The sequence below is a fragment of the Triturus cristatus genome, chromosome 11, assembly GCF_964204655.1.
Source record: "Triturus cristatus chromosome 11, aTriCri1.1, whole genome shotgun sequence".
Taxonomy (NCBI): domain Eukaryota; kingdom Metazoa; phylum Chordata; class Amphibia; order Caudata; family Salamandridae; genus Triturus; species Triturus cristatus.
Window position 1 is genome coordinate 902,083,512 of NC_140594.1, and position 27,141 is coordinate 902,110,652.

A 27,141-nucleotide genomic window follows, 5' to 3' on the forward strand; every position below is an offset into this window, starting at 1 on the left:
AGTGTTTCTTTTTATTTACGCACTCTGTGAGAGTGCATGTGTTTTCTAGCTCTCTTCCTCCAGTACTTTTCCCCTCGCACTGCATGTCTCTCTCTCTTTCCCATGTGCTTCTCCCAGCCAAACTCCCTTGCCGTATGCTATGCGTGCGGATGCTTCTGCCCCTATGTTGCTCTCTCCCTTGTGGGATGCTTTTCCTCTCCTTCACTCAGCTAGCTTCATTTTTATTGTATTGCCCCTCCCACTCACTCTGGTACTGACCCCACACACCACCGCTGTCCTTTTTTCTAATCATTATTTTTGGAGGAGCAAATTCCAGCTGACCCAGCCCATAAAAAGCACTGTTACACTACAATTTATTTTTTTTGCAATTTATTGATCCTTCTCCGATCTGTAAATATAAAATGACACAGGCATTATTTTGAAGGAGCATACATGAGTGATGATGTATGCATGTGCCTATGGAATGGCGTGGCCGCCAGTAACCACCACATCATTGTGCCTTTTTTCTCTTTTTTTGTAGAGCAGAATGAAAAGGTATTGTCAAAGCCAATAGATTTCAAATGCAAGACCTATTAGTTTTGACAGTGCTTGTTTTCATGGTGTATTTTTGGAATCCCTAGAACATAAGCTGCACATGGTACCACAATCATGCCCTTTAAAAAAACCACAGTGAGACGCTGGAATACATTGGCATTACTGAGAAGGCAGCTGCAAAGCATTCCACGATTGACTCTATTTAAAGAAGCCGGGAGCTCAAAGAAGGTCGACAAGGAGGGGCTAGACACAGTCCTTTACAATAGATTCAGCAACCAGAAGGATGGCAGAGCCAGGTAGGAACGTGCATAATTTATTCTTTATATGTAAATGCAATATTAGCCTTTATTAGTATTTTTTTGCTCTGTCAACAATATACTGAGTAGTTACAGTAACACGTACAATAATAGGTCCCGACAAAAACGTCAAAAGTGCTTGCATGTATCTTTGCACTGTTTTATTCTATCTTGAACGTGAAAATATCAGAGGAAAACAAATGCTCACACTTTGCATACAGCATTTTATATGGTCACATTCTCTTAGATTCTGAAAGTTTGTTTTTATAATTCACTTAATTTCCATTTGGTTTTGCTTAGGGTGACACCAACCTACACTGTGCATGCTGAAGCACGTATGTTATTAGCTTTCCAAATTGAGAGAATGTGTGAACTGAACTTTTCTGTATACTTTTTGAGATCAATGTTCAGTGCACTTTGGTTTTCCACTGCGATGATATGAGGTCATTTTCTCTTGGCTGGATATTAGCTCTTTACACACATGCTGACTTTGTTACACAGGAGAGTGGGAAAGTATTACTCTTTTGCCATTTCACAAGGCAACGGATGTGCATTTCAGAAATGTTAATCAAAAGATAGAAGTAATTTATAGACATACATAATATTATAGTTCGGCACATATTTTTCATTTTTTTTGCGTTGGTATGTGTAGTTTTATGATTTTTTTTGCCAAGACATAAGAAAGAGACGAGAGAGATTTGTGAGAAACAGAAATTGTGAGAAGGAAAGCTAGAGCTACAACTCTATCTGTCCGTCTATCTATCTATCTATCTATCTATCTATCTATCTATCTATCTATCTATCTATCTATCTATCTATCTATCTATCTATCTATCTATCTATCTATCTATCTATCTATCTATCTATCTATCTATCATCTGTCTGTCTGTCTATCTGTCTGTCTGTCTGTCTGTCTGTCTGTCTGTCTGTCCGTCCGTCCGTCCGTCCGTCCGTCCGTCCGTCCGTCCATCCATCCATCCATCCATCCATCCATCCATCCATCCATCCAACCATCTAAATATCTATCTATCTATCTATCTATCTATCTATCTATCTATCTATCTATCTATCTATCTATCTATCTATCTATCTATCTATCTATCTATCTATCTATCTATCTATCTATCTATCTATCTATCTATCTATCTATCTATCTATCTATCTATCTATCTATCTATCTATCTATCTATCTATCTATCTGTCTGTCTGTCTGTCTATCTATCTATCTATCTATCTATCTATCTATCTATCTATCTATCTATCTATCTATTTATCCCCTAAAAAACTAAAGTTGAAAGGAAGTAAAGGTTGACTAGTATGTTAATAGCTGCTTTGCTATAAAAACTATAAAGGTAGGAAATTCCCAAGTAAGGGTCTAGTTTCACCTCGCGTCTTAACCTGTGATACTAAGTCAGACTTAACCACCACCTGTTTTTACTTAATAAATCTTAGCTTGAGATGTATTTTAAATTATCGTTATTTTTGTTCATACGTATGTCAAAAGGTGTATGATGGTGTGAGTAATCTTTTTAACTGATACAGTAGAAATTGTTAATGGTGGTTGTATGTGTATTACTTTACTAAACTTGTAATTGTTAATGGTGGTTGTATGTGTATTACTTTACTAAACTTGTAATTATGTGAATACGTTCTTGTAGTTACAGACTAGAATATATTAAATTATAGTTTTATGGTTGTATGATGCTTATTGTGTTACACATGATGGTGGATATGTGAGTCTGTTGTTGTTGTGAACGTTTGCTCTGGCGAGAATGTGGATTCATGAAGGTATGTCTGTTGACATATGACGGTGTGAGGATGTTGGGTATGCAGAAATTTAATAGTAGGTGTGTCAGTGTACCTTGGTGGCTGTAAGTGCATTGATGTGTCTCCGATGACCAACAAATACACAAACCCTTCTCCATGAGCCTCTTACATTTAAACATGAATGTTGTATAAAACAATCTGTCTGTGGCCGCAGCACCTGAATCTAGAATTTGCTTTCACAAATAACTGAAAATCTTCCTTTTACTCAGACATTTTAACTGTACTTGAGGGATGTTTGGCAACTTAGATGTCTCTCAACTAATGTTTGCTAACACCTCAGGCCAACATACAGGTTTGTGGTTGACTACGATCTTTGCACAATCCTATTGTTGCCAAATACTGTTGGTTGTATGGGCACATATTGATGGATGTGTGCAGGTATATAATTTTGGGTGGTGGGTGTGTTAATTTGGTGATGGGTGGATACACCTTTGAAAGTGGGTCTTTTTGCATATTATGGTGGGAGTGTTCATGTATTATGTTGAAAGTTTGATGAAAAAAGGTGGTGCAGGTGTTGGCTCTGTAGTGTGTAACTTTCACTTTGAAGTGTGTGTGATATTGCAAAGAATACATAAAGGGATCAGGGTTAATGTTAGCATTGTATAATTGGTTTTGGATATAGAGCCTAGTTAGCACCTTCATTTAGAAATGTATTTTTAGTTTTTATTGTGAAGTACATAGTAATATATTAGCCAACTTCAAGAATGTCTTACTTACCTAACAGTGTTATGAATGTCCACAGTTTCTGCACTGCATCACGTCCGAAGGGAAGAAGAAGAATCATATCTATAAAGATATAGTACTATTTCTCTTTCCACTACATTGGCACACTTTAGGCAGCCTTGTGCCACTTGCATACCCTTGTACGAAAATGCAAGGGTTTGCCTGCTGTCTAGCATATGTTTTGCACTCGAAGACTAATCTTCCAGTACAAAATACTGTGCTTAGGTTTAGTTTAAAAAGCTTCCAAACGTGTATGTGTGCTGCACAGCACAAATTCAAAGTTGGAACAGTTTGGAGAAAATAAATGTTTTGTCCAACGTTACGCCTGCCTTGAAGCAGTGTGAATGTTGGGTGAAAATCCTTTTCTACAATTCTTTTTATTTTAATTTTTGTAAACAACCATGGGTGTTTTTTGTTGGAATTCTCTTGCACCAACCTTGGGGTGTCCCCTTGAAGCAAAGTGCTGGCAAGTAAATCCTGATTCAAGTCCTCGTGTTGATTTGCTTCACTGTTTGTGATACCGGAGCAAAGGCCATACTTCTGTACATCCAATACTTGAATATGCTATCTGATTTTTATGTGGATGTAATCATAGGTAATGTTTGAGAAAAAGACACACATTGAAATAGTGTTTTTCAAATAACCATGCTAAAAAACTACATGTCAATAAAAGAAAGAGTTGATATACTTATCTGTGTATTTATTTCAATGAGTTGACCCATTTGGTGGTTATGTTATAAAAACAAAAATTCTGTAATGTTAACTCCCCTTGTTTCATACTTATATGTGTTTTGGATGGCACATGCATTGTCTTTGTTTATTTTATTATTCATACTTCATTCTAAATAGTTTTTGGTTCAAATGGGAGTGTTTCTTCGTTTCTTGTTAATGATATTCATTTACTCCTCTTTTGTATATGTATACATTTGTTTTTAATTGATATAAATTTTTCACTCCCGGTACACATTTGCTTAGTGGGGAGCAAATGTGTTTCTTACATGTGTTTAAGTAATCAGATTTTTTCAATCTCTCATTTTTTAATGGTAACAGGTATTGGACCAGATGCATCAAGCATTTTTCTCCTCGCAAACGAGCTGATTCGCAGAATCGGCCCTTTTGCGATCGCAAAAAATGCTTTTGTGATGCATCAAACCCAATTTTGCGATTCTGTAACCTGTTACCGAATCGTAAAATGGGTTTGCGATTCGCTATTTGGAAGGGGCATGTTTAGGGCGTCCCTTCCAAATAGCAAATTTCAACAGTATGTGAATGTAGTTGCAAAACATTTGTATATTACCACCTACTTCAAGTAGGTGGTAAGACATTCACAAATGGGACGGGGTCCCCAAGGGACCCCTTCCCCTTTGTGAATGTTTGTAAAAGCATTTTTAAGAGCAGTCAGTGGTCCCACGAACCACTGCCTACTCTTACAAAATGAAAAGAAGCTTTTCATTTTTCTTTTTGTAAAGCATCTCGTTATCCTTTAAGAAAAATGGGTGCTTTACAAAAATAAAATGATTCCTTTATTTAAAAGCAATCACAGACATGGTGGTCTGCTGATCTCAGCAGGCCACCATCCCTGTGATTTTTCGCGATTCCTAGAAGGTCGCAAATTGTGACCTACCTCAATAATAATCATGAGGTAGGTCATTTGCGACCCCTTAAGAATCGCAGAAAGTGCACCGCACACTTTCATGCATGCAGATTCGCAATTACCAAATCGCAAAAGATTTGTTTGATGCATCTGTCCCTAAGTCTCTTACATCACTTTCATCATGGGAGTTTCCTCTTTGCAGTACAGCTTTATCTTTATCCCTTAGAACAATTTACTTTAAAACAAGACTTTAAAAAAAAATCTTTGTGTCTTATTGTTCATGTGTGTTTTCATTTTCACAAGCAGTTTTTTGAACCATTGTTTGCCAGCAATGAAATGTGTGCACCAATATTGGGTGCAAAGTGAAACCCATTATGTCACAGTGAGGCGTTTTGTATGTCATGGGATGTGTGGGTTGGGCTTTACCCATGCAAGCCTAGGTATGTATATTGCTTGTTCCTTATGTGTTTTGTTTGTCCGTTGTTTGCAAACATTAAATAAAGGTGCACAGTTTTTGATGCAAAATGAGAGGACTTATTTCAGAGCGTGGTAGTCTTTGTGTCAGTAGAAGAATGATTATGTTCTGCTAAGGTTTAGGCTTCAGCAGCACTGGCCTTGGTGTGTGTGTGATATATTGATTGTATTTCTTTGTTCACCATCTCGGACAATAATACAAAGTGAATTATTGAAAAATTATACTCCTATGTATGAATTTGGTGGATGTGTTAGGGAACATACATTTATGGTCTCCCAAGAAATTGTATGACAGAATGATGACTACCAAAATATCATGATACAGAAGTATTGTAGAAAGCATTCTAATGTACAGAAATATTGACTTTCCTTACTCATAATTCAAAGTACAAGCATACCAGCTAATAATACCATGGAAAAAATATCAATATTACATATACTAGTGTATACATGTAAAAGTAAGTAACATTAATGCAACTTACAAAAGGTAAATTAATTTTTGAAGCATGCCTCACATAGAGTGGAGTAGCATACATTGTAGTGATATCAATTGGATTACCATAAAGTGCAGTAGCATACAGTGAAATAGCGTACAGAGGTATAAGGTACAGTGGAGTGTAAAAGAGTGAAGTAGCATAGAGTGTAATAGGGTACAGTGGATTAGCTTAGAGTGGGATAGCATTCATTGAAGTGACATATCATAGAGTCAAGGAAACTGTGGGAGAAGCAAGATGGCGGCTCCGTAACGGAGGCCGACGCAGTTGGGCAGCGAGGGCAATGTTCTAAGCCCCAAGGAGATCTTACCGCAGTTACGGTTCTTCCTGAAATAACGCTCACAGAAGCCGGCTATGCCGACGGCACTTACCGGGTGTCAGTTTTCAAGACAGGCTCTTCATTTCGCCTTCGCCGCGTTTGCTGCTCTCTCCTCCGCCTATGGAACCCGCGAGCTCCGCGGAAGCGAGAAGGGGCGGAGTCAGGTCCCGAGGCAATGGAGAGTGACGGCGAGAGTGACTGCGTCCAGCTCACGGCCTGGGAAGTTTGACAGCGGCAGTCTAGGCAGACAAACACTGACGCTGAGAGTGCCGAGAGCGCAGAGGGATATCATGGCCCCCAAGGTGGCTGCTGGCGTGAAATCAGCGCTGCACAGGAAAAAAATCTCAAAGGGAGGTGATGGAGCCAGAGGGAGATGAGGACCTGCAAGGACCCCAAATATTAACTGGAGAATCGAAAAAAAAGCAGCAGGTGGCTGGTAGGACCCGGCTCGCGGCAGCTTCAATCGCGGACATTTTCCCTAAGGTTGGGAAGGAAAAGCAGAAGGGCTCTAAGACGGTGGGGGTAGGTGCAAGTCCATCGGTGGATACTCTTCTTAGTAACTCTTGTTCGACCTCTGAGGAACGTACTGTCCCTACTATCCCCATTGGTGTACCTTCAGTGAGTATCTTAATTTGGTCATCTGTTCCTGCAGATAATGAAGTTGTCCCCGATGAGCCGGCCCCTGTGGATGTTACCGGAGCATCCATAGATATGGGAAAAGGATGTAGCGGTATCTCGGAGGGCCAGCCAGGGTCAGGAGCAGTAGCAAATATTGAGCCACAGAGAGCTGATCCATTGCCAAGCGGTACATCGACTGATAAGGAAAAAGTGCCGAGTGAATATTATTTCTCTGTCTCTGACGGGGCGGAGTGGTCCGAAGAAGAAGAACGTAGCTCCTATTTAGGCTCAGAATCTGAATCTGAGGACGGTCTCCCGACAGCTAGTGTGCGGCCTCCTGTGGTCAAGAGTCAGTCTTTGAAAATAGGTCACTCTTCTCGTGAACTGAGATGGGATCACACTCCTGACTTAGCCCTGCAGGGAGGACATGCGGTGGATAGCTCTCATCGTTCCCTCTTGGAAACTATACACCAGGAGATCCTTACCCACAGAGAGGAAACGCGCCAGGATAACCGCAAAGTACAGGCTGCCGTGAGGAAGATGCAGGGAGTTGTAAGGAAGTTATCAAAAGTCTGCGCTAATACGGCAGACAGAGTCTCTAATTTGGAAGAGAAGGTGGTATCCACGGAGGCCGAGGTAGCTGAGGCTACTAGCAAAGTAAACGCCCAATGCTCTCAGGTCATGGATCTACAGTGGAAAATGGAGGAGATGGAGAACAGGCTCCGTAGGAATAACTTGAGGGTCTTGGGGGTCCCGGAGGGGGTGGAAGGGCCGGACATAAGGGCATTTACCATCAAGCTCTTTGAACAAGCATTTCCAGAGCTCTCAAGCTGGAACTGGGCTAATGAAATTCAAAGAGTTCATCGCACCCCTTTCAAGACTCGGTCCAATGTTAAAGAAGGCGATAAACCCAGAGCAGTATTAATATTTTTTGGCAACTTCATTTTGAGACAGTCTGTTGCAGAAAAGGCCAGACCAGATGCTAGGAGAAGTGGTGACGGGTTTTCCTTTTTCGTCCGCCCGGATTATTGTCACACGACGGTGGAAAGAAGATGGCGTCTGAGGGAAATGATCAAACCATTTCAGGAGAAGAGAATCCAAGCCTATCTTATTAATCCGGCTCAGCTAAAAGTGATTAACGATGGGAGGACCTTCTTTTTTTCGTCAGAAATTAAAGCAAAGGAGTATTTGGTCTCTTTGGACAGGAAGGCTGACTAGTCGGTGGACTGGATTCTGGGTGTTAAATCTCCTTATACCGGGGGTGGTCGGGATCGCAGTCTGTTCCGATAAGATAAAATAGGGAAAAGTAGTTATAATCAAGTTAAGGGGCTTTCAAGGGTTTCAGTTATTTTGTTTTCTCTGTGTTTGCCCTCACATATCCCCTGCAGCACCATCATATGCACAGACTAGGTCTGAGCGCTTCACTAAGGAGGGTCCGGGAGAGGGTTAGCGTTAGGGGTGGGGTTCACTTAGGAAGGGAGGGAGGTCAGGGCGGGAGGAATGGAGGTGGGGGTTTGGGGGTCAACGGGGGAAAAATAAGGGTAAAAATTGCAGTTTGTTTCATCTTGTTTTTTCATTTGGTCAGATAATGGCGTTAGTGATACAGAAGCAGCTCGAAAAGCAGGCTTATTGTGCTGTTCTAATATTATGCCAAGATGGTTTGTATTAGGGTTTGCTCTTTAAATATAGGTGAGCTGAATGACTGGAGGAAACGTTTAAGGCTGGCTCATTTTATTAAGAGTAATTGAATCAACATTCTCTGTCTTCAGGAGACTCACCTTCCTTGGTCTAAGAGGAACTTGTTGTCTCTCAGTGGCTTTGAGCTGGCGGCCTGCTCTACCCAATCTTCAACTAATAGGGGGGTTGCGATTTTATTAAAAAAAATTCTGGGAGGGGTTAGACGGACTAAGTCGGATAAAAATGGCAGATGGGTTCTAGTCGAACTAGAAAGTGGCCCGACACTTTGTGTAGTGTACGGGTCAAATGAAGATGATCCGGAGCTCTTTGACTTTTTAGAATTAGAACTAGCTTCCTGGCCAACCCTCATAATTATGTGCGGCGATCTTAATATCTCCGCTGATTGGAGCGACTCAGTGATGTATCAGGGTCGAAAACCAACAGTTTTTAGGGCAATAAAAGCCCTTATCAATTCTCATGGGTTGAAGGATGTGTGGGGCACAAAAGAACCATTAAAACTGGGTTATACATATTTTTCAAACCCTTATCAGAAGTTCACTAAGTTGGATTATTTCTTTATTTCTTCCAACGAAATAAATAGGGTAGGAATAACGAAACCCCCGAAGTTATTGTCTGACCATAATCCGCTGATACTGTCCTATGAAATAACTGGTTCTGATAGGGTCAGGACCAGGTGGACTTTTGAGAGGCAATTATTGGGAGATACAAGATTCACCGGGCATATTTTGAATTGGGCAGATGAGTTTTTTGCTGCCAATAGATATAGTGCGTCCAGGATTGTTGTCTGGGAGTCATTCAAAGTGGCTTTAAGGGGGGAATCTTTAAGCTTCGGGGCCAGGATAAGAAAGGAGGATAAGAGGGAAGGTAGAGGTTAGTGGGTATTCTGTCTGAAGCAGAAGAACAGCATATGAGTGATATAATTACGGGTGGGGACAGTAGGAAGAGCCAGAGCGAACTGTTAAAAATTAGAGCTGAACTTCAGAAGTTGATGATCTGAGATGGGATCACTCTCCTGACTTAGCCCTGCAGGGAGGACATGCGGTGGATAGCTCTCATCGTTCCCTCTTGGAAACTATACACCAGGAGATCCTTACCCACAGAGAGGAAACGCGCCAGGATAACCGCAAAGTACAGGCTGCCGTGAGGAAGATGCAGGGAGTTGTAAGGAAGTTATCAAAAGTCTGCGCTAATACGGCAGACAGAGTCTCTAATTTGGAAGAGAAGGTGGTATCCACGGAGGCCGAGGTAGCTGAGGCTACTAGCAAAGTCAACGCCCAATGCTCTCAGGTCATGGATCTACAGTGGAAAATGGAGGAGATGGAGAATAGGCTCCGTAGGAATAACTTGAGGGTCTTGGGGGTCCCGGAGGGGGTGGAAGGGCCGGACATAAGGGCATTTACCATCAAGCTCTTTGAACAAGCATTTCCAGAGCTCTCAAGCTGGAACTGGGCTAATGAAATTCAAAGAGTTCATCGCACCCCTTTCAAGACTCGGTCCAATGTTAAAGAAGGCGATAAACCCAGAGCAGTATTAATATTTTTTGGCAACTTCATTTTGAGACAGTCTGTTGCAGAAAAGGCCAGACCAGATGCTAGGAGAAGTGGTGACGGGTTTTCCTTTTTCGTCCGCCCGGATTATTGTCACACGACGGTGGAAAGAAGATGGCGTCTGAGGGAAATGATCAAACCATTTCAGGAGAAGAGAATCCAAGCCTATCTTATTAATCCGGCTCAGCTAAAAGTGATTAACGATGGGAGGACCTTCTTTTTTTCGTCAGAAATTAAAGCAAAGGAGTATTTGGTCTCTTTGGACAGGAAGGCTGACTAGTCGGTGGACTGGATTCTGGGTGTTAAATCTCCTTATACCGGGGGTGGTCGGGATCGCAGTCTGTTCCGATAAGATAAAATAGGGAAAAGTAGTTATAATCAAGTTAAGGGGCTTTCAAGGGTTTCAGTTATTTTGTTTTCTCTGTGTTTGCCCTCACATACCCCCTGCAGCACCATCATATGCACAGACTAGGTCTGAGTGCTTCACTAAGGAGGGTCCGGGAGAGGGTCAGCGTTAGGGGTGGGGTTCACTTAGGAAGGGAGGCAGGTCAGGGCGGGAGGAATGGAGGTGGGGGTTTGGGGGTCAACGGGGGAAAAATAAGGGTAAAAATTGCAGTTTGTTTCATCTTGTTTTTTCATTTGGTCAGATAATGGCGTTAGTGATACAGAAGCAGCTCGAAAAGCAGGCTTATTGTGCTGTTCTAATATTATGCCAAGATGGTTTGTATTAGGGTTTGCTCTTTAAATATAGGTGAGCTGAATGACTGGAGGAAACGTTTAAGGCTGGCTCATTTTATTAAGAGTAATTGAATCAACATTCTCTGTCTTCAGGAGACTCACCTTCCTTGGTCTAAGAGGAACTTGTTGTCTCTCAGTGGCTTTGAGCTGGCGGCCTGCTCTACCCAATCTTCAACAAATAGGGGGGTTGCGATTTTATTAAAAAAAATTCTGGGAGGGGTTAGACGGACTAAGTCGGATAAAAATGGCAGATGGGTTCTAGTCGAACTAGAAAGTGGCCCGACACTTTGTGTAGTGTACGGGTCAAATGAAGATGATCCGGAGCTCTTTGACTTTTTAGAATTAGAACTAGCTTCCTGGCCAACCCCCATAATTATGTGCGGCGATCTTAATATCTCCGCTGATTGGAGCGACTCAGTGATGTATCAGGGTCGAAAACCAACAGTTTTTAGGGCAATAAAAGCCCTTATCAATTCTCATGGGTTGAAGGATGTGTGGGGCACAAAAGAACCATTAAAACTGGGTTATACATATTTTTCAAACCCTTATCAGAAGTTCACTAAGTTGGATTATTTCTTTATTTCTTCCAACGAAATAAATAGGGTAGGAATAACGAAACCCCCGAAGTTATTGTCTGACCATAATCCGCTGATACTGTCCTATGAAATAACTGGTTCTGATAGGGTCAGGACCAGGTGGACTTTTGAGAGGCAATTATTGGGAGATACAAGATTCACCGGGCATATTTTGAATTGGGCAGATGAGTTTTTTGCTGCCAATAGATATAGTGCGTCCAGGATTGTTGTCTGGGAGTCATTCAAAGTGGCTTTAAGGGGGGAATCTTTAAGCTTCGGGGCCAGGATAAGAAAGGAGGATAAGAGGGAAGGTAGAGGTTAGTGGGTATTCTGTCTGAAGCAGAAGAACAGCATATGAGTGATATAATTACGGGTGGGGACAGTAGGAAGAGCCAGAGCGAACTGTTAAAAATTAGAGCTGAACTTCAGAAGTTGATGATCCAGAAAGCTTCAGGAGAGTATCTAACATCTAAGGCCAAGCGCTATGAAACGGGAGAGCAGGCAGGCAGGGTTTTAGCTTTACAAATAAGACAGGGAAGAGCTAGGAATATTATTTCCCTGATTGAAGAAAATGGTGAGGAATTCACGCAGATAAACGAGATCCTACAGGCTTTTAAAAACTTCTATCAACGCCTGTATGACGAGGAAACGCAGGATGGTAATCAGGGGGTTGAGGTGGCGGATAATAGCCCCCGCCTTAATATCTTGGAGAAGGATGAACTCGATAGGGATATTAGTGGGGGAGAGATTATAGAAGCTCTGCATGAGCTAGCCTCCGGTAAGGCTGCTGGCCCGGATAGGATCCCCTTGGAGGTCTACAAATGTTTAGAACCAGTGGTTATACCATTATTAGTGGATTTATTTAATGGAATAATGTGTACGGGAGTGGTTCCAGCCTCCTGGCGAGAAACCAATATCGTTGTCTTTCATAAGAAGGGGAAACCCCCGGAGAAACGTGGCTCTTATCGTCCAATTTCGCTTATTAATGCGGATACTAAGTTATACTCAAAGGTTTGGGCAAAGAGGTTGGGCAGGATCATTGGTGGTCTTGTCTCCCCCTGGCAACATGGATTTATTCCGGGCCGCAGCACTACGGACCATATTAGGAGAGCAATTGCACTGTTTGATGCCCAGGTAGCAGGGGGAGGGGAGATGGCCATGATCCTGCTCGATGCAGAAAAAGCCTTCGATAGTGTCGTCTGGGATTTCCTATGGGGTGTTTTGGTAGGGAGAGGATTTGGGGAGAAAGTTATCAGAGCTCTCAAAGCAATGTATGTAGATCCGGTTGCAAGTGTGGTAGTCATGGGAGAGAGCTCTGAGAAGATAGATATTAAGAGAGGCACCCGCCAAGGCTGCCCCTGCTCCCCAATCCTCTTCGCTTTGTATATTGACCCTCTTATTCAGAAAATGTTGGGTTCTTCCAGGATTAGTCCGGTGGTATGTAATGGCCACACTAGTAAAATCTTGGCCTATGCCGACGATCTGGCAATTATTACAGTTAATCCCCAGCAGGCGCTTACGGCCTTGGTTGAAATAGCAGAGGAGTTTGGTAAGCTGTCGGGCTATCTTCTAAACGAGTCCAAGACTCAAATAATTTGTTCTGTGAATATAGCTAAAATTGATTTGAGATATGTGGACTCAGCAACTTATCTAGGGATAAAGATCAATGCCTCAGTCGGAGAAATAATCGCTGAGAACTATCCTCCACTCATGAAATCTATTGAAAAAGAGCTAAAGAGGATAGACGTGTTACATCTTTCACTGATCGGGAGGGTAAATGTTTTAAAAATGTCTATCTTTCCTAGAGTTCTTTATCTGTTTAGAGCCATACCTCTATTTTTGGATGAAAAAACAATCAAAAGCTTGGAGTCTATTTTTATAAAATTTATTTGGCAGTACGTTAGGATCAGGCGATCTACAAACTATATGTCACTGCCTAGGGAAAGGGGTGGGCTGGCCCTACAGAACTTGAGATTATATCATTGGTCATGCCTATTGACACAAATGTCCATCCTGTTTCAACAGGAGATTAATTCTGGTGTTATTAATTCGCCTGCTCAGGACTTACCCTCCATTTTTGAGTTGTTAATCGGGGAAAAGGCCCTCGGGCTGTTGTGGCGTGAAGTGGATCGCAGGTACTATAAGAGGCCCCGGTTGAAGATCTTGGGAGGGGTCTGGGAGGTTTGGAGGTCTATCTCTAAGCTTTGCAAAATTCCAAAAGTAAACCGTTTTCTCCTCCTGTGTAACTCAAGTCTACTCCCTTTTGTCGGGGCTGATAGGAATTTACAGGTATGGAGGAACTTTGGCATTAGGACTTTCGGAGATATATGGGGGAACTTGAACAGCTAGGTTTTGATGCCATTCAACAAAGGTTTGGTATTCCGGCCAATCATTGGTTTTTGTATTGCCAAGTTGCTTGGTTTTTAAAGGCATTGAGACCAAAATCGTCGTTTAAGGAGGATGCCCCAGTAATCGAACTGTTAATGGTGGGGTGTAAAAAGATAAAAGGGGTTTACAAGCAGCTAATTGCGGAAATACAAGACGATCTGGAAAAAACAGAGGTAGCTCTGGCTCGGAAATTGGCAGATCCGGATGTAGATTTAGACTTGGCCATCACTCTGAAAAAAAAAGATTTTAGATCTACTAATCTGAGGGCCCAGCATTATAAAACGGTATTTCATTTATATCATTCTCCTGCCAAGTTATTCGCTTGGTGGGTTAGGGGGGATGATAGATGCCCTAGATGCAACGCTGGGCAAGCAGATCTTTTGCATGTGTTTTTTTATTGCAGCGCATTGTCCTCAGTACAGAGGGAAGTGTGTACGTTTTGGGAGGGGCTGCTAGGTCATAAGATCGATCTATCTCCTACCCTGATGTTATTGGGCTGTGATCACAAGCAGAAATTGGTTCAAATCAAAGAAGCGCTGGTTTTTATGTCTGTGGCGGTTCTCCGGATCTTAATTTCCTCAGGTTGGAAAGATTCTCTGGCCCCTTCTTTTCAAATGTGGCTTTCAAGGCTGCTGAGTATACATAACATAGAGAGCTGTCTGTATGAGCAGAAGGGCAAAAAAATGCGGGATTTTGGTAGAAAATTCTGGGCCCCGATCTCAATATGGAGGGAGACGATTAGTAGCTAGCCTTGGTAGGTCCACAAATTTCTAAATATGCTTTTATAAGTTTGTTCTTGTATTTTATGTATTGTATTTTGTGTCGGCTTGATATGTATACGTACCGATGCTTTTTTTATTTTTATTTCTATGGATGTGTTCAAACTGCAAATAAAAAAATAAAAAAATTAAAAAAAATTAAAAAAAGAGTCAAGGAAACTGTTATAAATTGGAGTGGCGTCTCATGCAGTAGAGTGGTGTGCTGTGTCATACAGTGTTGGAAACTGTCGGGTAGTGCAGTAGAGAGTTGTACAATAGAATATACGGGCATAGAGTTGAGTGCAAATTTGGACAGTGTGGTGTACGGGGATAGAGTGGAGTAGAATCTAGCAGAGTGTAGTAGAGTTTGTAGAGTAGGGTTATATAGAGTGGAGGAGAGTACACTTGAGTGGCATAGAGTGAAGTAGAGTACAGTGGAGTGACATAAAGTGGAATAGCATAGAGTGGAGTAGCATAGACTGGAGTGGCATACAGTAGAGTGGCGTAGAGTGTAATATCGTATAGTGTAGTAGCAATCAGTGGAGTGGTGTACAATGAAGTAGTTTAGACTGGAGTGGTATATTGTGGGGTGGGGTAGAGTGTAATAGCATACAGTCGAGTGGAGCAGAGTGAAATACCATACAGTGATGGGCAACGATTGAAGTTCTGTACAGTATAATAGCATTGAATGGGTTGGTGTAGAGCGGAATAGCGTAGCGTGGAGTACAGTGGAGTAGAGTAGAGTACAGTACAGTGGAATAGCATAGAGTAGAATTGCATAGAGTGGAGTGGCGTACAGTGGAGTGGTGTAGACTGGAGTAGTGTATAGTGGAGTGGGGTAGAGTGAAATAGCATATAGTGGACTGGTGTAGAGTTGAGTGGTGTCCCATAGACTAGCATAGAATGAGGTGACATAGAGTGGAATGTAATAATGTATTATGTCATGTTAATAATTTATTAAGCGCACAAATACCCAGAGGTGTCTTGGCGCTAAGGTCCAGAGTAGGCAGGCTTATGTAAGGCACGGGTCTCTATTTATTAAATAACCAAGTTTTCAGGGCCTTCCTGAAAGCAAACAAGGTCGGAAGAGTTATTCCAGAGTTTAGTAGCAGCCACCCTAAAGCTTCTGCCACCCCACCTAGTTTTGAAAAATCTAGGAGTTGCTATCAATTTAGCTCCATCTGAGCGAAGATGTCTCTTAGGGGCATACCAGTAAAGCAAGCTTCTCAGGTGTTGTACTTTAAAATTTGGGACCGCGTAGGAGGCAGGGCCCTACCCCTGTCTATCCCGGTATTAGCGAACCGCGAATGGTCAATGCTGTATGTACAAGTGCTTTGTGTAACGTTTTAGCTATGAATGCACTATGTATACGTTATTATACTTGACTCCGTGGGTTCCATCTTAGAGCGGTGGCCATCTTATGGTTGCCCTCACATAGGCTACATATCATGAAGCAAATACGGGCCTTTTAGAGCACATGTGCCTTCCTTTGACTTCTCTGTGACCTGGGCAGCTTGGCTCCGCTGCCCCAGGTCAGTCCGGTCTCACGAGCTCCCCGTCCTTCGCTCCACCTGTGATTAGCATCAGGGTTTGACACACCATAAAGCCTTTTCATCCCACACGAGCCTCCAGCTAATCTCTTTCACACCTGACTGTTCCTGCTTTATGGCTTGTTTTCCAAACAGGAGATGGCTCGTGTTTATTGGGGCCTATCGATATCTGATGTGGGATCTGAGACTTGCTGGGTAAATAATTGTGGGCTGGCTTAACTGGAATGTGGGATGGTCATCATGACTCTGCCTTTTCGTTTGAAATGTATACATGTATATGGCCATATCGTAAACCAAGGAATGTGTGCCTGAGGCAGGATATGTTGTATTTAAGGAGAAGCCCGTTTCTGTGATTTTTAGCAGTCTCCTGAGAACATACACGCTGTTGTACTTCTAGGATACCTGTAATTGGTCTGCAGCCAATAAACTGATCTTTGACTTCACCCAGAAGACTCTGTGTTTCTGTAGGTCTGAAACAGGAAGAACCCGAAGTCATAGGGTGTGTTCCCCTGCACCGCTGGGCTTAAAATTCCCAGTACTTCAGTTGGCGCCCAACTCGGCGCGATTTCAGCGGTACCGGTCCAAGCCAGAGGTTCGTGAGGAGCTTCGTGTGGAAATTCTGGAGGAAGGCCGCCACTTCATCGACCCCTGCATGTCGACGTGGTCCGAAAGTCATTTCTGCGAGGTTCTCCGCGTCCCGACGGATACGAAGGACTGCTGCCCTGATTAATCACCCCGTTTTGGACCCTTGACGATTTTTGTAGTGCGAAACAATCGAGAGAGTCTTCTGGTGACGCCATTGATCATCGATATTCAGTTAAGTATAAGTGGAGCATCTCCCAATTTGTTTTGTATCCTTCAGGATAATTTTGATTTGGAGTTTGCAAATGCCAAAGCCAGAGGACTCGTGTATTCACGAGACTATCGTAATCGATAATCCTTTGAAGTTTGGAACTAGACTAGTGAGCAAAGATGCCTGGTGCTAGTGTATTTGGAAGATTATTTTGTTTGGGTTGTGGAAGGGATTTCCAGTTAGAGGATTCATGTCCGGTTCCTCCAATTGGAACTCCAACTTATGAGCTTTATGTAAAACATGGCGTGGGCCCCATTGCATATAATGAAGTATGGATCCGATACACCAGAAAGGACGGTGTTTTAAAATGGCCCCAAAATGGTAGTTTCGATACAGATATCTTAGATAATTTGGAAGTTAAATTGTTTAAAAAGAAAGCCCGGCCGGCGATGTTTGATTCTTTCCGCCTATGGCGAAAGGAAGCCAAACAGAAGGAAATTAAGCTAGCGAAAAGGAATAAGAGAGAAAGAGGTATGTCAGTTATGCAAGCAGCTGTGCAATTTAAAGATAATGAGGAGGAACAAATTAATGAGCAATTACATAGACAGCGCAAACTAGGGATCGATAAATGTTACCCTGTTTTGTCACCCCTTGTGCAAGATGAGACAAAAGAGAATGAGAAAGATTCCCTAATGTCCCATTTGCTAAGTTCGCCACCCCCATATGCGCAAAATGCCACAGCACCTCCACAGCTTGTAAATGTGCAGCCTCCAGTAAATATGCCGCAAGCCTTCCCACAGCCGCCAGCTCCTCCACAGCTGGCTCCTATCCCTGCAGTGCAGCCCTCTCAAGGGCCGCCAGTTTTGTTACCTGTTACCCCCGCGCTTCCTGCGACTTTGCCTAGCACGCCAGCGGCTTCCCCTGGCGCTCCTTCTTACACTACCCAGGTACCTGTATCTGCACCCGCTTTTCTTCCCTCTGTCTATCCCCCCATTTTTGCCTCAACTTCTCCTTCAGCATGACAACGTCTAGCTAATGTAGTTACTAGTTTGATGTCGCCTCTCTTTGGGTCATCTAGTGCGACCCCTGGTTTACAACGTAAGCAATTGCGCAGTCAGCTGCCTGATCCTGAAGAGAAAAAGACATTAGATCAAATGGCGCGTAGGTGGATTATTTTTTCTTCACTCTATGATGTGGAGTCAGTTGTTGACGTTTTTCACCAATGGGATGCCCCGAAACAGAGGTATGTGTTCGACAAAATGTGTGAAATCCTCTGTGAGGAATTGGATGATCATGGTAGAGATCCAAACCCGCAGGAGTTGTGTCGAGTGAGATTCGATTTTGGAAAAGGTACGATTGTGGGCCCGACGTAAATAGAGCAGTTGCGATCTTATTATCCTTGAGGAATGATGATTGTCAACAGTCGTTGTTTGAACAAGATTTCCCTGTGGGGAGAAAGGGAAAAGCGCGACAATACCCTATGAGAGAAGTCCCTCCGGTATGGAAGGAAGCTGTTGCGGCTAATGCCGCTAATGGTATTGCTGCTATGCCAGCTCATTTTCAGCGTGTTTGGGTGCATGTCCCTTGGAAACGATCTGAAGTAATAGTGCTTAAACAGACATTGCCTAACCCCCGTAAAAACCCTGCAGGATATTATAAGGAGTTATCACAAACTGCAGGATCATGTATCATGAATCTAGCTGACATTGATATGTTGTTTGGAAATGTTGTTCCACAGCCTTTGTGGGGGTCAATTCGTAATGTAGATCACGATGCAGAACTAGGTGCTACATGGGCTAATATTATTGCCGCAGACACTAGACAAGTTGGTGGTGCAAAACCTGAGCCTCTGGTAGCAGAACTCCCTGGCAGAATTATTACATATATGAAAACTTTAATGCCCGCGATGCGCGTAAATTGGGATAAATTATCCGCATGTAAGCAGAAGAAAGATGAGACAGTGTCCGATTTCTTTACCAGGTTTGAAGAAACGTTTATCGACCACAGTGGTCAAGACATGAGCACTGAAGGTGGCCAACGGTTATTCGTTGATAAATTTGTGCAGAATCTACTTCCCGAGTTGTGTAAAAAATTAAAAGACTCAGAAAGTTCTTGGGCTATTTCCTCTTCAGCGCAAATACTGGCTACTGCACAGTATTATGAAAATAGAGACAAAGATGAGAAGGATAGAACAGATAAGAAAACAAAAGAACTGAAAACAAAGGTCCTCTTGCAGCAGGCTTATCCACCACGTGGAGGACAGAATAATTATAGGCAAACCCAAGGTATCTATCAGCAACCCCAACAATTTCAGAATAGTCAGCAAATGAATGGGTATTATCAACCACGAATCCCTGTAGGTCCCAACCAATGTTCATATTGCAAAGAGGAAGGTCATTTTAAATATAGTTGCCCTAAATTAATGCAGCGTAACAGTAATGCGTATGGCGCAAGAGGTAGAGGTGGTCAGCAAGCTCCTAGAGGCAGAGGGCGTGGAAATGTTCCCCAGAACGCGCGTCCTCTTCCGCCTCAAAATACCATAAATAGCTTTGATCAGCAAGCCAACGCGACTGGTAATACAGCTCAGTATTACAATAATGATTATTATGCAGAAGATGACAATGTAGAAGATAATGGTTACTAGGACAGCCGTAGACAGAGAGAGGGAGTTGTTTCAGTGCCAGTGGATCAGAGCGGACCTTATGTTAAAGTAACTACAGCAAATGTAACGGAGCCCTTTCTGCTGGATACTGGTGCTGCAAAGAGTTCAATCATGCATTCAAAACTCCCTGGCGCGCCTTTGTCTGGCGAAATGAATGTTTCAGTAGGTTTTTCTGGCGCCCCAGTTAGGAACCCGATTTCTAGTCCTATGTCACTTTCTGTTGGACCTTGTGAGCTAAAAGCACCCCTCATCCTAACGACAGGTTGTGGTGAAAATCTGCTAGGATTAGATTTGCTAAAAAGATTGCATGCAACGCTATATTGTTCTCCCTCAGGAGTACAACTTACATTAGGCAAGAAAGTGATTTCCCCAATGTATTTGTCTAAAAATGCAATGCCACTTGAATTATCATCCCTTCCGGATGTCCTTTTGGCTACTGGTCCCAATGATGTGGGTCTTTTGGAAATACCGCCATACGTGGTCACTTTAAAAGCCAAAGTCAGATTGCCACATATTCCCCAGTACAAGATCTCCAATGAAGGTCAGAAAGCATTGTTAGCAATTGTCAGTGATTTGATTAAAAAGGATGTAATTGAAGAGACAAGAGACAACGTTTGCAATAGTCCTGTTTTACCTGTCTTAAAACGAACGGACCCTTCACAGCCACCTGTTTACAGATTTGTGATTGATCTTAGAGAGGTTAATAAGATTGTTGTGCCACAGTTTCCAGTTGTTCCTGACATAACTGCCTTGTTAACTATGTTTCCAGCCTCCGCTGCATGGTTCTCAGTGATCGATCTGAAGAATGCTTTCTTTAGCATCCCAATTGCAGAAGAGAGCAGAGACATGTTTGGCTTCAGTTTAGGAGGTTGCAGCTTCCGCTTTAAACGCGCTCCACAGGGCTACTGTGAAAGTCCATCAATATACAGTCAGGCTTTAAAAGCGCAGCTTGATGCACTGGTTTTACCCAGTGGCGCTATCCTTATTCAGTATGTTGACGATTTACTAATCGCCGCGGATACTGAAAAGATTTGCAAAAACGCTACCTTGTCATTGTTGCGTCATTTGTCTGCCTTTCATCACAAAGTGTCTCTCTCAAAGATGCAATATTGTTGACAAGAAGTGACCTACTTAGGTCATCTCTTATCGAAGGAGGGAAGGAAACTGACCCCAGAAAGAATTCAAGCCATTGCACAGTTGAGTGTGCCAAGAACACAGAGAGAAGTGCGTGCCTTCTTGGGCATTACTTCATACTGTAGGCATTGGATTCCCAATTTTTCTTTGTTGGCAAAACCTTTGTTAGCATTAACATGCAAAGACACACCGAATCCTATTCCATGGTCTGAAGAGTGTCAGAAACGTTTTTTGGAATTGCGTAATGCATTGTGTTCAGCTCCTGTGTTGGGTACCCCTGACTACAGCAAGCCTTTTACATTGTATGTTCATGAGAAAGATGGTTGCGCATTATCAGTGTTAACACAGCCTTTTGGCGACAGACCGCGTCCATGCGCGTATTTTTCGTCAACCTTGGACCCGGTAGCGAGGGCATTGCCAAGTTGTCTGAGAGCTACAGCCGCCGCAGCTATGTCTATTCGACAGTCTGCTGGCCTAGTAATGGATAATACATTGATTGTTATGGTTCCACATGCTGTGGACACATTGTTAAACAGGACCAAGACACAACACTTAACTAGTGCGCGATTATCCGGATATGAGCTGACACTGTTAGCAAATCATATACACATAAAGAGATGCAACACGTTGAATCCAGCTACATTATTACCAGTTCCAGCAGAACTAGATGAGATTGAGCAACATGATTGTCTGTTCAGAACAGAAGAAGAGACGAAAGGGAGAGTAGATCTTAAAGATACTCCCCTGACTGAGTGTGATGGTACTTTATGGGTGGATGGTTCGTGTTTCAAGCTTCCGAATGGTGATACGACTGCTGCATATGCTATCACGACTTTGCACACGATTGTGGAAACTGCACGTGTGCCACATAATTCAGCCCAAGCAGCAGAATTAATTGCCCTTACAAGAGCATGCGTGTTGTCTGAAGGAATGAGAGTGAACATATATACGGATAGCCAATACGCCTTTGGCGTGGCGCACAGTTTTGGGCGATTGTGGAAAGAACGTGGGTTCCTGACTTCGCATGGAGCTAAGATTCAGAATGGCAAGTTGGTGAATGATCTCCTTGAGTCGCTGACCCTACCGTCACAAGTTGCGATTATGAAATGCAGTGCGTACAAGAAAATCACTGATGATGTTGGTCGTGGTAATGCGTTTGCTGATGAAGTCGCGAAAGAAACAGCAAAAGATGTGAAGACTCGACTGTATGTTGCAGGCCCTGCAAGATGGGTTGGTGATGTTGGAATGTGTGAAAACACAATAGAAAGTGTAAAGTCCCTTCAAACTGAAGCCACAGAGAAAGAGTTGAGCAAGTGGAGAGAAAGTATGGGTAAGTTGGATGAGAATGGTGGTTGGATTGATTTGTCAGGACATAGGCGATGGTTGTTACCTGATGCATATGTGCTTCCAGTGGTTACTATGGCACATGGAATGGCACATATCAGTATGAAAGGAATCTGTAAGTTGTTGGCTCCAGTATGGCAGAATGCTGGGATTCCCAAGTGTGCAGAGAATGTGGTCAAGAATTGTATGGTATGCTTGAAATACAACCCTGGTAGGGGAACCCCAACTCCAGCTGGTCATTTTGCGCCTCCATCATATCCATTTGAAGTTTTGCAGCTGGATTTTATCCACATGGAAAGGTGCAACAACCTGAAATATGTATTGGTGGTTGTTTGCGCTTTTTCAAAATGGATAGAAGCCTATCCCCTAAAGGACAACACTGCTCTATCCACAGCCAAAGCCCTTGTGAAGGAATTTTTCCCTAGGTTTGGAATGCCAAGAATGGTGTGGAGTGATAATGGGAGTGAATTTGTGGGCCAAGTGATGAAGAATGTGTGTGAGGGATTAGGGATCAAGCAGAAGTTCCACGCTGCAAATCACCCCCAATCAGCTGGATTAGTAGAGCGCTACAATGGCGCTCTGAAACTCAAGCTGGCCAAAATCCAGACGAGCTCCGGTCTTAAATGGCCTGACGCTCTGCCTCTAGCACTCCTGTCCACCAGAATGACCGTACACTCACGAGTGGGACTTAGCCCATACGAGGTGGTTTTTGGCCGCCCTACCAATGTATGGGGTGTGCCAAGACCGGCGAAATTCAGTGAAATCGAACATCCAGTACTGCTTGATTATTTGTACGAATTGACGGCTAAATTGCGTGTTTTACACCAACAGGTGCATGATACTCTCCCCCAGGCCTCTGCGGCTCCAGGACACCCTATCGACCCTGGCACGTGGGTTCTGGTGAAGAATTTCCAGCGCAAAAACAACGATGAGCCCCGTTGGATTGGCCCTCATCTCGTACTTCTGTCTACAAGATCAGCTGTTCGAGTAAAGGGGAAGAAGAACTGGATCCACGGCGCCCACGTCAAAAGGATACCTTTGCCTCTGCCGTATGACCAGTGGGTCCAGGAGGGTATCGCTGACTCTGAAACAGACACTGTACCTCGTTTTGTGCCGTTCAGTGATGCACGCATAAAAGGCACAACTTCAGCACAACAGAGTGACGATATTTTACAAGAAGCTGTGCCACCGTCAATTCGATTGGACACCACAGAGCCTGAACTCTTGTTTCAAGATCAGACAGTACCTGGCCGTTTTCACTACAATCTAAGACCAAGGCCTATGGACAAATAAATATTCTTTTTCTTTTTACCTTTTTATTTTTTGATATCATAGTTCTCCCATCTGAAGCACTTTCTTGATTTTTGTTTTTTGAACCACCATCCGGGTTCAGCCGCAGGGTCGCGGTGCCAAGACTTTGGGGTACAGGCCGAAGACGTTAGGTCAACGGTTCTGGTTGGTCTAGGGCGTTCCCTGGACTGACAGGCGTACCCCTTAGCAGAAGAAACTCACCCGCCGCAAGCGGCACGGTTAGAGGATGGAGTTTTTCAAGATGGAGAGACCCGCTGAGGAAATGAACTTTAAAGCAAGAATGTGTAAAATAATGAAGAGCAAACGTTTTGTATTTTTATGTCTGTTTGTATTATGTAGTATGGTAGTGTTTACTGTAGGATTTGTATTCTTCTCCTCTCAAGAGCCCATTGCACCCACTGAACAGCCTATACCTCCTCCTACTGTCTCCTCACACTCTTTTCACCCTCTGCCTGAACATGAACAAGCTAGACGATCAGAGTTTGTAAACAACTCGTTTATTCAGCTCCTACACCAGCACCAACTAGTCATGAATACAACCAATTGCTGGGTGTGTGGTTTAATGCCACATACCATTAATAAGGGTATTCCTTATCTAGTGCTGCCGTTTAGTTACAATGGATCGTCATGGGCATTCCAGACCATGTTTCTCTTTGCATTAGACGCCTACTCCCCGCGACAACCGCGTTCCATCAAACCTAGCACAAATAATAAAGCTTTAATGAAAGGAGTTGCCGATATGAGCAGAGATATCGACGCCTACTCATCTATACCCAAGGAGGAATTGAGAGCTTATGTAGGGTGGAACGCGACGGGGTATAGTATTAGTCTGGGTGAAAGACAGCGAAAAATTTCATCCCCAATCTGGGTTGTACCCCACATAGGTCGGTTCTGTTTGCAAGGTAATGGTCAGAATCCAAGAGCTCAACTGGGAAGAAGTGACTGTACTGAAACGTACACTTTTCCGTCACAGTTTTCCCCTGCGTTTTTGGCTGCCAAGGGTACATATTTTGTCTGCAATGACCGAGCATATACATGGTTGCCCCCTGATTTCTCGGGCACATGTTATATTGCAAACTTGCTACCGCCGACATTTACTGCTGCCTCTGACTATCACAAGACCAGAGTTGTGAACGGCGTGATTAGTAAGGAGGATACTGCCGGTCAGGAAGCGGGAGACTTCTTTTTGGGTTTCCTGCCGTTTTGGGGACCTATGGTCAATAGTAGGAACCTGAGACAACTGACTCGTGTGGTTGAATCCACTGTTAATGTTACGGCTGGTGCCCTTGGTAATTTGACAGCTGAGCTCCAAGCGGATCGCCTCATGACTTTGCAGAATCGCATGGTTCTAGACGTCATACTTGCAGACCGCGGTGGGGTATGTAAGGTTATCCAATCTAGCTGTTGCATTTTCATACCAGACAACGCTCCAACAGTTTATCAAGCCATCTCCAAACTGCATAGAATATCTGAATCCATACACGTGGACAAAGGAGATTGGTCACTGGTGGGTGGTTCTGGGAACTGATATCTGCCTGGGGTTGGAAAGTTCTGATGGTCATTGGAATGATCTTAGCCATCCTTTTCCTGTTCTGTCTGTGCATACAGTGTGCTCCTGCGATATGTGGCCTCTGTGCTACATTATGTGTGAGGAAACCTGTATCGAGGGACGAGCTAAGTAATAGGATGATGCTACAGCAACATCTCCATGACTTCATGAATATTGACCTAGACTCGGATTGATGTGAGTATAGTTATTGCCTATGTAAGGGCAAAAGGAGGGTCTGTCGTACTTTAAAATTTGGGACCGCGTAGGAGGCAGGGCCCTACCCCTGTCTATCCCGGTATTAGCGAACCGCGAATGGTCAATGCGGTATGTACAAGTGCTTTGTGTAACGTTTTAGCTATGAATGCACTATGTATACGTTATTATACTTGACTCCGTGGGTTCCATCTTAGAGCGGTGGCCATCTTATGGTTGCCCTCACATAGGCTACATATCATGAAGCAAATACAGGCCTTTTAGAGCACATGTGCCTTCCTTTGACTTCTCTGTGACCTGGGCAGCTTGGCTCCGCTGCCCCAGGTCAGTCCGGTCTCACGAGCTCCCCGTCCTTCGCTCCACCTGTGATTAGCATCAGGGTTTGACACACCATAAAGCCTTTTCATCCCACACGAGCCTCCAGCTAATCTCTTTCACACCTGACTGTTCCTGCTTTATGGCTTGTTTTCCAAACAGGAGATGGCTCGTGTTTATTGGGGCCTATCGATATCTTATGTGGGATCTGAGACTTGCTGGGTAAATAATTGTGGGCTGGCTTAACTGGAATGTGGGATGGTCATCATGACTCTGCCTTTTCGTTTGAAATGTATGCATGTATATGGCCATATCGTAAACCAAGGAATGTGTGCCTGAGGCATGATATTTTGTATTTAAGGAGAAGCCCGTTTCTGTGATTTTTAGCAGTCTCCTGAGAACATACACGCTGTTGTACTTCTAGGATACCTGTAATTGGTCTGCAGCCAATAAACTGATCTTTGACTTCACCCAGAAGACTCTGTGTTTCTGTAGGTCTGAAACAGGAAGAACCCGAAGTCATAGGGTGTGTTCCCCTGCACAGCTGGGCTTAAAATTCTCAGTACTTCACAGGATCTTAGGACCAGTATCATGAAGTGCCCTGTAGGTAATGCAAAGGACCTTAAAGATGATACAGCTCTTAACTGGGAGCCAGTGCAGCTTTTGCAGGTGTTTTCTGACTGAGTGAAACTTGGGAATGTAAATGTAAATGTAAATGTAAATGTGCAGGAATTTATATAGCGCAAATCACCAAGCGGTCTCTAAGCGCTTGCTTAGGGAACCCGTCCTGGTATTCCCCTGTGAGATAACCCGGCAGGGCATCCGCAAGGTGAAAGCCAGGCATCCCGCCGCGAGGGGCCATTGTGGAGATTAAGCAAGCTATTGCCCAGAGTCGCAGAGTGTGAACCCATGAATTGAGTATGCACTGGAGTGAGAATTATCGAGTCCATGGACATTTTATGGACTCAAGACCCAGATGAGCCGGGAATTGAACCCTGGTCCCGGGCTAACCTCTGCTTCCAGGTCTGCCTCCTCTAACCAGTGAGCCACACTTCTCCACACCAGTGAGCCACACTTCTCCACAGGGAATTCCCAGAAGAGACTAGCGGCTGCATTCTGGATCATTTGCAACTTTTTAAGTTGTTTCTCAGGCAGACCAAGTAAAATCCCATTGCAATAGTCTAGTTTTGCAAGAATCAGTGAGGTAATCACTATTTTCTTGCTGTCGACAGGAATGAAAGGTAATATTTTTTGATTACTTTAAGAAAGAAACTTGATGAGGAGACAACATTAGCCTATGCCTCAAAGTCCAATTTGTTATCAAGAATTATGCCCATGTTCTTTGCCTTGGCGACTGGGATCGGTGACGTCTCTATTTCATTGGGTTACCAACTTTGTAACCAGACCGTCAAAAAATTGGCAAAAATGACTATTTCAATATTATCTAAATTTTGTCTAAGACAGTGAGAGCTCATCCATGAACTGACTGAAAATTTGCATCGGTGGCAGAGTATTTTTGAAAACAGACACGACAATTTGTGTATTATCTGCATATGAAGTCAGTTCCAATCCTAAGAATCTGATAAGTGTCGCCAATTCAGATACGTAAATATTTAAAAGAGTGGGGCTCAAGGATGAGCCCTGTGGGACTCCACATGGAAGGACAAAGGAAGGAGAATTGTAGCTG

At 43.4% G+C, this 27,141-nt stretch overlaps 1 protein-coding gene across 2 annotated transcripts in view; it reads left to right on the plus strand.

Annotated features, from left to right (window-relative positions):
• Window positions 1–680: 680 nt before the first annotated feature.
• Window positions 681–27,141, plus strand: part of STRIT1 (small transmembrane regulator of ion transport 1) — a 74,320-nt gene continuing 47,859 nt past the window's right edge. Inside the window, exon 1 of one of the 2 annotated variants that reach the window (XM_085634814.1) lies at window positions 681–830. In XM_085634814.1, the coding sequence (XP_085490940.1) occupies window positions 818–830 (13 nt within the window). In that variant the 5' untranslated portion in view covers window positions 681–817. The remainder of the gene's footprint in view (window positions 831–27,141) is intronic. The other variant, XM_085634815.1, reaches the window with a different exon arrangement.